Below are 12,706 nucleotides of genomic sequence, written 5' to 3'. Positions count from 1 at the left end.
TGGTTGGAGCTGAATGAATTTCATCGATGTCTGAGGAATTCCGCGTAGAACACGATGATTGATGGCGTCAATTCGCGCCTGGATCGATTTCGAGTATGCAACCAGTAATAAGCGATGATTGAAAAACGTGTATTTTTAGTAATCTACTTGCTAGTTGGTTGTAACTTTCTGTATATTGAAACGAGTAGACAAGAATTTCTCGATTCTTCAATGTTATGAACTCTAGAACGGGATCTTCAATTTTTTTTTTAACTAGAGAATCTTCTCTAAATTATTTCAAAAAAATTGGGTCACATATTTCCAGGACAAATTGAGGATACCCAATTTTTTTGCCAGGAAGTTCGACGTTTCGCCCGTTTTAATATCTTCATTAAATAGTTTTTTTTTATTGCAGGTCATCTTCATAACGGAATACATGTCTTCGGGCTCCCTCAAGCAGTTCCTAAAAAGGACCAAACGTAACGTGAAGAGACTCCCTTTACAGGCCTGGAAGAGGTGGTGCACACAGATCCTCTCAGCCCTAAGGTAAATATTTCTTCAATCATTGTGTACGACATGGGTAACACACATGATTTCGCTGTTCTATTTTAACCATAATCTTGGATTCTAGTGTATATTTGTCGCATATTGTCTAGTTTTAAGTGTTTTCCTTCCACGGCGACCAGCCTTTGTAAGTACGTCGGTTGTCGTGGATCATTATTGGTATTATTATAGATTGATGATATAACCTATGCCATTGTTGTATTTTATCGGGTTTCTTGTATATTTTATTGTACCTAATACAGTGTGTTCACAGTTTCATCGTAAAGGTAAGTGAGTAAATGAGATTGTAAATTCTGACTAATACTTCTCTTACAAGATTATCTTTGGGGACAAACTCAAAGCAGTAGTTTTGTCAGTTCAGATTTAGAATGACCCCCTCGTGATTGTTGAACAATTCGGTCCCTTATACTACTGCTTCGATTTGTCCTTCGAAAAAGATCAACACAGTGCAGCGAGATCAGAAAGGTGGGCAGCATCCTCAGTTCTATGATCTGCAGTCTGTTTTCTTTCCAGTTACTTGCATTCCTGTTCGCCACCAATCATCCACGGCAATCTGACCTGTGATACGATATTTATACAGCACAATGGCCTCGTCAAAATCGGATCAGGTAATCAAACAAACTACGACAAATAAAAAATGCAAAAATTAAAATTTTGTCTCTCTCCCAAAAATTACTGTATGCTCTCCATACGATCAGAATCGAAAAAAGTACTATGTCTTTTTTTTTCATTGATGGAGACTCGTCAGCTGTATAGTTTAACGTTAGCGACGACGGGTCGTTGCGAGCTCTGCAGATTCTAACATGTCACATCTTAATCTTTGTACGTATACACTCAGTTTGTCCTTTAATCCACACATTTCATCGCTTCAAGTTTTAACTGCATCTTACGTAGGATCAGGATTTGAGGTGGGAGGATTTCTGCATTGCTCATACGGGGAAGGCCAGGTGGGTGTTCGTTAATCCACCCTTAAAGGTCAGGCCTTTGCAGGGAAAGGACGTTAAGGTCGCTTCTTGCAGGCGCCCAAGGCTTTTAACGTTGGATATTCTGTAAAACGTACTTACCCAACGTCTTACCCCAATCATTTTCGATGACTTTCGATGTATGTCTTCGACTTAGCATCGTACGTGGGGGTGTTGAAGACTTGTTCATCCACTCCAGAAGTGACATTTGAATTATCCTTAGTTCAAATCTCCCTCGGAAGTAATCCATCTCTAGGCACAGAAGTTGGAGAAGAGTCGAATACATTCAAGCCTAAATCATTTCTGCTATTCAGATTCAGTAATTATCCGGCAACGTGAAATGCTAATCTCATTATCGAGAATGGTTGACGATCTGTTTCGTTGCTAACGGTTCACTATCAGCCTTCCATTTAGCTAGAAACTTAGTTAACTAATTGCCGTTTCTCCGTTTTCTCTAGTGGCTCCTGATTCCATCAATCATCATGTTAAAACATGCCAGGATAATTTCAAAAATATGCATTTCATCGCTCCAGAACACCCTAGTAAGTAGCTGGAGTTGAGACTTTTTGTTCGTTGAGAAGATTAACTGCATGTTTGTGTTTCTTGCATTGGTTTGTTTGTATAATGAGGATGAATGTTACATTTTTTTGTTGCTTTATGTATACTAATCGCTCTGTTGTTCGTTCCTTTTTTGTATCCCACTTAGTGGTTGAATTTCTGCGCGGTATAAAGGATGAATTTCACTGAATATTTTAATAAGAAATCGCTACGAGATGGTAACAATAAATATCGATGAAAATCGAATGATAATGGAAATATACAGGGAGAGTCTTTGACTCGTACAAATATTTCAACAGCAGATTCTTGAGGTCCAAAAAACCATAAATAAATAAAAATTTTCCCATTTCGGCCCTTCTAAATTTTCATAATGAGCTGTGCCACTCCTGGAAAAACAAAATTACCTTCAGAAAAACTAGCCTAATTTGTGATACTACACATCTGTGGATCTTTTAAACAGAGTGGTATTCAGCCTAAGTACCCAATTTTTGAAATTTCACAGATACTTTTTAATTTTCGAACATCAAATCACTCGAAAACAGCGCATTTTACAGGAAAATATGAAGAATACTTTTATTTTACAAAACGTTCAAATTTCCATTAGATAGCGCCCAACTTAGTTTCAAGAGTTGGGTTCTTTGAATTTTTGATATTTTTATGGTACGTAATGGTCATAATGAGAAAACTGGAAGACATGGGTGATATTTAGTGTTCAAAAAAGATTCATCAAATGAATGAAAAACAATATTCCGAAATTCATTTCATTCGATAAAACCGTTTGTTTGATAGAAGTAAAAAAATTTTTATGGTTTTTCAACAGCCTGTATCTTTCAAACCGAGCCCATTCTGACAAAATTGTAGAGGAAAAAAGTCTTTCTTTTGACCTCAAGAATCTAGTGCTAGAATCTTTGTACGGGTCAAAGACTCACCCTATTATATTACAGTGTGGTCCAACGAAAACCAAACACCTCGATTTTCCTGCTTTAAAATGAAAATGTGGAAAATCGCTGGGATTCACTGATTCGACGGGGAACAACTTTTCCGCTCTTTGCATCCCCGTAACTGTAACCCCCTAACGGGGGTGAGCACAACCCCTTGATTTTGAATAGGGATACCTGATGTTGAAGATCTTATCGAGTACTATCTGATCCTGAAATTTCCCTTCAAAATTTCCATTGGTAACGAAATGACAGGTAAAATAGTGGAAGAGTACCTACATTTGTGATAAATCCATATTATAAAGTTTAATCTTCTTCAATTTATTGTATCAGTTGCAGCTGACATCACTCTCCTACTAATACTCGTTATGTGCTGTTTTACCGCTTATTTCACGCGAATAGAAGCTGTGTTTGATGTTGAAACTTTAAAATAAGGGGCTGCCTCCTTTCTTCTCATCAAATTTGTTATTCATTCACCCCATTCGTTCTTGAAACTCAGATATACAAGCATGCTGATGATCCACTCATGAATTCCAGGTGTTCATGACTGATGTTCTCCTCAATTTTTTTTCAAGGTAATATGGGACCTCCCATGGATATCTACTCCTTCGGAATGTGCGCTCTGGAAATGGCAGCGTTGGAAATCTTCGGCAACGGAGATTCTGGCAACAAGGTGACGGAGGAGAACATCAAGAAGACGATAGAATCTCTAGAAGATGAACAGCAGAAGGACTTCATACAGAAGTGCCTACAGACGGAACCGCAGGACAGGCCCACGGCCAAGGATCTACTGTTCCACTCGCTGCTCTTCGAGGTGCATACGCTTAAGCTGCTAGCCGCCCATTGTTTGGTTAGAAAGTCCGGTGAGTATTCTCTACACTCCACACCTGTATTGCGATCCCCGAAGCCCATTTGAGCAATTTTCTCATCTTAAAGCCTTTTTTGGTTCGTTCTTCCACCTTAGGTTAGGCTTTAATGATACCTCTTGCAGCCAAAAAGTTTCAACTAACTGACTCATCTATAAACTGTGGCTCTCTAGACTCTACGCCTTTATTGCGATCCCCGAAGCCCATTTGAGCAATTTTCTCATCTTAAAGCCTTTTTTGGTTCGTTCTTCCACCTTAGGTTAGGCTTTAATGATACCTCTTGCAGCCAAAAAGTTTCAACTAACTGACTCATCTATAAACTGTGGCTCTCTATACTCTAAACCTTTATTGCGATCCCCAAAGGCCATTTGATCAATTTTAACATCTTACAGCCTGTTTTTGGTTTGTTCTTCCACCTTAGGTTAGGCTTTGATGATACCTCTTGCAGCAAAAAAGTTTTCCACCTAACTGACTCATCTAGAAACTGTGGCTCTCTAGACTCTACACCTTTATTGCGATCCCCAAAGGCCATTTGATCAATTTTTACATCTTAGAGCCTGTTTTTGGTTTGTTCTTCCAACTTAGGTTAGGCTTTGATGATACCTCTTGCAGCAAAAAAGTTTTCCACCTAACTGACTCATCTAGAAACTGTGGCTCTCTAGACTCTACACCTTTATTGCGATCCCCAAAGGCCATTTGATCAATTTTTACATCTTAGAGCCTGTTTTTGGTTTGTTCTTCCACCTTAGGTTAGGCTTTGATGATACCTCTTGCAGCAAAAAAGTTTCCACCTAACTGACTCATCTAGAAACTGTGGCTCTCAAGACTATACACCTTTATTGCGATCCCCAAAGGCCATTTGATCAATTTTTACATCTTAGAGCCTGTTTTTGGTTGGTTCTTTCATTTTAGGTTAGGCTTTGAAGAAACCTCTTGCAGCAAAAAAGTTTCCCACCTAACTGACTCATCTAGAAACTGTGGCTCTCTAGACTCTACGCCTTTATTGCGATCCCCAAAGGCCATTTGATCAATTTTTACATCTTAGAGCCTGTTTTTGGTTTGTTCTTCCACCTTAGGTTAGGCTTTGATGATACCTCTTGCAGCAAAAAAGTTTCCACCTAACTGACTCATCTAGAAACTGTGGCTCTCTAGACTATACACCTTTATTGCGATCCCTAAAGGCCATTTGATCAATTTTTACATCTTAGAGCCTGTTTTTGGTTTGTTCTTCCACCTTAGGTTAGGCTTTGATGATACCTCTTGCAGCAAAAAAGTTTTCCACCTAACTGACTCATCTAGAAACTGTGGCTCTCTAGACTATACACCTTTATTGCGATCCCTAAAGGCCATTTGATCAATTTTTACATCTTAGAGCCTGTTTTTGGTTTGTTCTTCCACCTTAGGTTACGCTTTGATGATACCTCTTGCAGCAAAAAAAGCTTTCCACCTAACTGACTCATCTAGAAACTATGGCTCTAGAGATTCTCGATAAAATGATGATATAGTTAGAATGTTGCTATCCCCAACAAGCTGGTCAGGTACATACACCTAGGGAAAATGATTAAGAAGTACTAAAGAAAAAAAAAACTTTATTTGGTTACCTTTATGTTACCTAAATTCCATAGTTTCTAAGAAAGGGGTAATTTAACTGATCGTTTCAGAACTTAAGAAACGCCTTAAGTTGCTGAAATCTACGAAAGCTTATTTATGATCCAAAGTCAGTCATGTGAATTCTACATTCTTTCAAGTCTTTGACTAAGCATGTACTCAGCCTGTTTGAATGTTTGTGCGTAGTAATAGGACTGCCAGCTCGCCATCCTTGAATTTTGTCATTTGGCAGAGCGTCAATCTGATAAATATTCTCGAATAATATCTGTACCCTTGACGCTATACGTTCTCGCAAGAGTTTTGGTGGTTATAGTTAGTGTAAACAAGTGAAATTCGTAATTCGTTTTGTTGAATTACCGATAAAATGTTGGAATGCGACTATTATTCGGCTAATTTTAGATTTTCGGATATATTGTCTATGTGATGTTTCTATTTTTATATCTACGTTTGGCTGGTGAGGTCACCCGTTGAATTTTTTGGCTTGATTTTTTCTAACTAATCGTTCTGAACCGTTTAACAATCGAGTCTCACATTACTTAAGTTTCTCCCACATTATCCATTTTTGTCGAAATGGGCAACGATAGGCCGAATCCATCATCATTATTCTCTAAATCAGAAACTGGTTCTGCCTATTTGGCAGAGAACTACAAAAAACTTTGGATTCTCATCAACCACCTCCCGTACACGCAGAAACTTAGAAACCGAAAATCTGAGAGAAATTGATCAAGGCTACTTCAATAATCTGATCGAAAGCATGCAAAGGCATTGTCAGGCTGTTGCTGATTTTCGAGGAGGCCACACTATTTAGTGAACTTTATTTTTTAAATTTTTTGACATAGTATATACTGGTGATCATGACTATCCCTGACGAATTTGTCTGTTATTTCCTGAATTTTAAGTTTGTACATGGTGAACATTCTTTTATAACACTGATTACTTCAATAACTTTAAAGTTACTGTCCATTGTATTGATGTAGTATTGTTGGTTGAATACACAGGGTCAGCAGAATGTAGTTTGCCGTACTTGGGGGTTTCCTACCGAAAGATCATCGGTATCACTCGCTTCTCGTAGTTGAATCTAATCTAACGACGTGAAACCTTCAATAATGTGTTTTTAACCGACCGCAACTTTTCGTTATTTTGCCTCACTTGAGAGGGACACGACCTGCAGACTCCTGATAAATATTCACGAGCCGCCCCTGGTTGATTATCAATTGCACGACCGAAAAATTGCATCCAATCGACCAATTATAATTCCATAAAACTCAAAAGTCATGTCTGGCATCGGCATTTATCGCGTGAACCTTTCATAGGTCAATAAAAACGCACGTTCGATGGATGTACCGCACCGTCTGGTAGTTCTTTCTCGGTTTAAATGGATAGCAACAATAAATCCCATGTGATTCGTGAATGTTAATAACATTAAGCCGCGATTACGAATCAACGATGTAAAAGTATGTTGCAGTCGATATTTTTTCAAAGTCAAAACAAGTTTGTTTATTGACAGGTGCGTCATTGTTGATTTGACGTCTAATGTCACTGGTGTCCTTCAAGGCTCGGTGTTAGTGCCGAGAATGTTTTCTTCATACAGTTTTTTTCCACGATTTTCCTCATCGCTTGATGTTTAACCAAGGTCTATCTTTCTTTGGGGAAACTGTGACTAGTCGGCGAAGAAATTAGTATTGAAATTGGGTACCCATTTCTAACCGTTCATTAAAAGCTCCCATACCGTTACTATAGGTGTTTTCGAACGCTTTGTTTTGTGTGCGGTAAATATTTTGATACTGACTTATCTTATCAGGGCGTGCGAGGCAATAATTGAGAAAAAAAGTTAATCGCTCACTATCCCTCCCTCCCATTTAACGTTGCAATCGGCGAAATTTTCTAGCGTCATGCATTTTCCATTGGCTGTCCGCTTGGGAACTATCGGAAAATAATGGTCGATAGCTTTGTTCGTGTTGCTCGATGGTAATTGATCGATTTTTTTTTCAAGCCAACATTTCCGAAACCATAACGGATGAGCTGATGCAGAGGTGGTATGGACCCGATGTTATAGTTGCAGAAGTTAGGAGGGACGGACAAGACCCCGTCCAGATGAAAATGGCCGATGTCCAGAATACGGAAAAGCTAGAAAAATTCGTCGAGGACGTCAAGTGAGTTTTTTATGCTTTGATCGAAGGGGGTAACTTTTCGGATAAATGTGGTCGCTTCAAAAGTTCATCCTATTTATGTAGGTATATTTTTCCGATGTTGGCAATCATGTACATATCTGACAGTTTTCCGATCTCATCTTCATTGGGATAACAAAATGGAATTTTATACTGAAATCGAGAGTTTTTAACAAATTCGTTGCTCATTAGGATATTTATACGAGCCAAATAGCTAAAACTGTAGAGAACAATGCCCAAACTTAATTTCGAATGAATTACTAGACTAGTTGTGAGTTATAATTGAAGTTTCAAAAGATTAGATAAACCTTAAATTAGGGGAGAACTAACTTACACTTATCAATTAAAATAAATATGGTTGTACCTGATCAACTCAGTGAAACTGCTTCATTCGTGAATATCATGAAAAAGTATCAGTTGAGAATGACTGAATAGATAGTCCTGAGGAGTACAAAACATTCCATTCAATAGTTTTGACATCGAATAAGGCCTTGAAAATTCTTACAGCATTTACGTTCAAAATTAATACAATTAATGTCGATTCGTTCGTTTTAACTGAGAACATAAAAAGTACTACAAAATTAAAAATTTTTTATTGATTATATGCACTGCTCATTTGTTTTCTTGTCCAAAAATAGTGTGAGTCTTTCATACAATTGGTTTTTTTTAGCAGCGCCTGCTTACATACAGCTACCTGAAATTTTTTTTATCATTCTTTAAAACCAGAGAACTGACACAAATGAAACAGACATTCTATGAGAGGGAGAGAAGGCAATGAAAAAATTTTTGAACAGGTGCGCAGCTTGGGTTGTATGAGCTGGAATTCTCTCTCGAACTTAAATTCGCCTAGTAGGCGGGCATCGAGCTGATGTTGTAGTAGATTGCCTCTCACTCCCATTTCTGTCAGTTTCCTGGTTTCTAAGAAAAAATTAATAATACCAACCTGAATTCCACAAGTCAAAATCTTGCTGAATTTGATGTTACCAGTTCTTAATGATGAAGAGAGTATACTTCATTAATTTGATCATTTTCCTTGATGAATATGATGAATTTTCGGTGAAGATTATTAGTTCAGCCAAATTTTCGAATGCACCTCATGAGAATTTTTCAACAGGAACGGCATATACCCCTTGACGGCCTTTGGTGCGAAACTGCCTCCCCCGCCCAGATCCAGGGCTATTTCTCCGGAAATGGCCGAATCTGTGAAATCTGTGACCCCAGAGCCCGTAGACATAGAAAATAGGAAGATAATTAATATGATGTGCGATGTTAAATCCAAAGAAGAAACCTGTGATTTAGTTGTGAGTTTTTCCCAGAATACGATCGTTATTTCAGGACGTCGTCATTTGCATCTTCTTTTTTACAGTTGACAATTGTGCTAAGGATGGATGATAAAATGAATAGGCAATTAACAAGTTGTATATCTCCTTCGGATAGTCCAAAGGAGCTAGCTCAAGAACTCGTTCATTATGGATTCATAAACGAGGTAAGTGCATTTACACTTGGCGTTATCAAAAAAATCTAGGATATTGCAACAGTTTTTTTTTGTCGTTTCAAAGAAGAGAGTTTTCAGTTTTGACTCAGTATCAACACTGTCAGCATTCATTCTTATGTGTTCAGCGAAGTCCTCCCATTCATGAAAATCTTCAACCCTATTCGGTTTTTCGTCAAATCCTTTCATCTCATCACTTTAAATGATAAATTACGGCTTTGCCGCAGGTTGACCGTGATAAGATAGCAAGTCTGATCGAAGAATCTATGCAAAACCAGTGTCCCGCATCTCTCCACAACAGCCCGGTTCATCACCAGAACAACAACACCGTGAGCTTTCATTCCATGACGCCTGCTACCCTAGACTTAACGACAGCGAACGGCGTCGCTGTCACGCAACAGCCCCCCAACCTAGCGACGCCCCCCATAGGTATAGTTAACTCGACCCCCCATCCAGCTTCAACGCAAGTGCCCATGCATACCACTAGTTAGTAAAAGGGGGCCCGAAGTAACTTAGACTAGCCATTTCTGTTCCGCGTTGGAAGGTCGTGGATACTAGAGGTAAAATAAGAAATAGTTCACAGACGGTGTTCCCCTCTCGAATTAAGACTATTTACTTTACGCTCTGAATGAGATTGGAGTCAGCTTTACTTGGCTGGTGATGAAGTATTGAATTTTTTGTGGACTTCTTATTGTTCCTTTCTAAAACCACCCAAAATTGGGATAATGTGTAGGTTTCTCCCCCATGTAATCGTCAAGTCAACATTTTTAAGATTAAAGTTCTTATCTGATACAACTGGTTTGATTTTTCTTGAAAGTTTGATACAATCACAACCTTTTTTCGGCTGGAACGGAAATACTTCAAAAATTAGTTACTTGAACTGAGCACCCAAAATTATGTTTATATCGATTAGCCCTTTTGAAAAGAAACAACACTTCAGATAACTAGAGAACTCCAATCTCACTAGTTATTGAAAATGCTAAAATACTATTCCTAGATCTCGAAATTTTCATGTCGCTTCATGAAGTGATCGAAAATTTCCTGAAATGTTCCATTATGATGTTGAATAATCGTTCGCAATCATGTTTTGGCGTTAAAACTGTGGCCATCATCAATTGATTGTTAATCTTGGCTTAACATCCATCGCTGGCTATGGGTTTGAAACAAAGTCAAGAAAGATTAAACAAACGTTTTAATCAGTTAGTTCCATTTGGTGTTTTACTAGTTAAAATACTTGACTGGATATTCTGATGAACATTTTCACTGATGAAATTTTCATGAAAGTCTGTTTTGATGTCAAAACGTGAATCGGCATTTTCATCTAGAGAGCCACCGCTTTCTCTTATTGAAAACTTTCTATTGAAATGTGGAGTTGTTTCTGATTGATGAAAATTTATATAGGCTGTTGGAAGACTGTAAAATTCTGGACAATTTGCTAGTCATGTGAACATGTATGTATTCTGTGATCGGAGCTCCAATGGACTGTTTTTTATTAAATATTGATAGTTTTGTAGGTTTCATACTATATATGTGATCTGTTTCCTGTACATTATAATTTTATTAACCGGAAATCACATAGCTCCCTTGTTAAACGACTGAAATCGTCTCTGAGGAATAATTCCTTTGAAAATTATCATTTGTGTTGTGTTCCTAAGTATTTTTACAATTCCCAAACATCTCTTCATAATTTTTCACCATGAGATTTTCCTCTGAGGAGATTTCCTGGCTTCAGCTTGTGTTATGTTCAATACTCGTGCTGCAAATGTTTTCTTGTTTGCCCTTGAGACTGATGTATTTATATATATATAGGCATATTGTAGTGATAGTCAAAAGTGAAACCAGGGCAGGACCAATTCTAAACTGGTATGGTTAGAACCTTTGGTCACATAGAAAAATGGCATGTCTTAATTAAATTAATTTATTCCTCCTCAAAAGGGTGTCTAAATATTTTTAAATATATCTATTCCTTCTGGTTAAAAGGAAGACTTCCGATCTTTCCAAAAATGATGCTTTTTAGACGATTAATTTTTTTAAGACATGCTGCAGTGGAGATGATTTGTAAATAATGAAGGAAAGTTGTAGATAAATATTAGTTTTTTTATTCAGAAAGAGAACCCATAAAAGTTATAATTTATTGTACCACTAGAGAGTTAGAGAGCTCTGTTGGAAGTCCTGTGTGATGTTACGCTCAAAATCCAATAAGTCTAGAAATATCTTTTTAAGTTTGAAGGAGTCTGAGAAAACTTTAATTCTTGTACTTGATATGTACGATTCTTGAAATATTCTTCCTAGTAAAAATCTTTTTCACTCCTTTAAACCTCTAATTTCTAATGCCTACTACTGTTTTAAATTCTTCTAAACATTTCAATCCTTCAGAGTACAGAATGAACGAATATGTAGTCTAATTTGGGACGGTAACACATTTATTACCACGTATTGCGAGGCTTCACAAAACCCACAGTTTTCAAATACAATGTATTGTTCTTCCTGGAGTGAATCAAACATGCAGATTCCAAGTTTGCCTTGAAAAACTGATAAAAAGATTCCGAAATTGAAAATACGTTTTTTATAACTTCGACAACAGTACTCAATTTTAGAAAAAAAATCCCTATACTCCTCTGCATGGTTGTTCAAATAATTTTTGCTCATATTGAGCAGTCAGTTATCAGAAACGTCATAAACAGAAAAAAAGTTGCATTTATAGCTTCGCTGAAATGAATTTGCCATGATGAAATTATAACTATTTGAAATCTGAGCATCCCACATAAAACATTAACATTCAAAATATTTAAAATGTTTGACAGATTCAAAGGTGCATTAAATTGTTGAATATTTTATTTATTTAAGATGTAAAATGACTCATAAGCTAGGTGGTAATTTTTATTTTACATTATCATCAATTTGAAATTACCCCATAAGTTAATTGTATTATATTATTATAGTAATATATCACAGGCTGTTTAACTGTATACCCAATTTAAATTAAATTGATTGAAAATTATGCCTTCTGTTAATTTCTTTAAATCTTGTATATCTTCATTTTTATGTCACAAAAATATTCATTTTTATGTTATATATTTTTTCTAGTTCTGATTATTCTTTGTATGCCATTTGAAATATAATAAAAGCATTCATATGTTTGCCATATTTGATTTGAATTTCACGAATAACGCTCTCCCTTGTAACAGGATATGAGTCCATAGAGGTGAAGCAGAGTGTAATAAAGGATTAAGGAAAAATTTGTGTTGGGAGCAAGCAAATTAAAAAAATTTGGTAATTTTTCCAACACCAAATGAACTAACTCATCTTATCAATGTCTTCAACTGTATCAAGCTTCTTGAAACTGTGCATTCAACTAGGTGTACAACTGAAAATATATTAGAGACAATCCATCGAAGTAAAGGAGTAAAAGACATCACGAAATCATTAAGAAAAAGTTTGTGGGAACGAAGCAAATTCATTCGTAATTTTCTAATACAAAATGAACTAGAAATCTGGAAAGGTTGGTCAGAAAACAAAGGGATATACGGGGGAAGTTGGAGAAGTTTTTGAACTAAGTATACAGGCAGAA

At 36.9% G+C, this 12,706-nt stretch overlaps 1 protein-coding gene across 3 annotated transcripts in view; it reads left to right on the top strand.

Annotated features, from left to right (window-relative positions):
• LOC123312800 (nuclear receptor-binding protein homolog) overlaps positions 1-12,275 on the top strand; it is an 84,624-nt gene extending 72,349 nt beyond the window's left edge. The window contains exons 3-11 of one of the 3 annotated variants that reach the window (XR_006537683.1): positions 395-525; positions 1,057-1,151; positions 1,964-2,047; positions 3,577-3,864; positions 7,469-7,628; positions 8,758-8,944; positions 9,010-9,129; positions 9,363-9,695; positions 10,537-12,275. Coding sequence is in view for 2 of the 3 variants with exons in the window: in XM_044897299.1 (XP_044753234.1) it covers positions 395-525; positions 1,057-1,151; positions 1,964-2,047; positions 3,577-3,864; positions 7,469-7,628; positions 8,758-8,944; positions 9,010-9,129; positions 9,363-9,626 (1,329 nt within the window). In the remaining variant the exon portion in view is untranslated. Of the gene's footprint in view, positions 1-394; positions 526-1,056; positions 1,152-1,963; positions 2,048-3,576; positions 3,865-7,468; positions 7,629-8,757; positions 8,945-9,009; positions 9,130-9,362 lie in introns of all 3 variants that reach the window. The other 2 variants (XM_044897299.1, XM_044897300.1) reach the window with 2 other exon arrangements.
• Positions 12,276-12,706: the final 431 nt, after the last annotated feature.

The sequence above is a fragment of the Coccinella septempunctata genome, chromosome 5 (assembly GCF_907165205.1).
Source record: "Coccinella septempunctata chromosome 5, icCocSept1.1, whole genome shotgun sequence".
Classification (NCBI taxonomy): Eukaryota; Metazoa; Arthropoda; class Insecta; order Coleoptera; family Coccinellidae; genus Coccinella; species Coccinella septempunctata.
The sequence above is the reverse complement of the archived record's forward strand: the minus strand, read 5'-3'. Positions and strand labels throughout refer to the sequence as shown.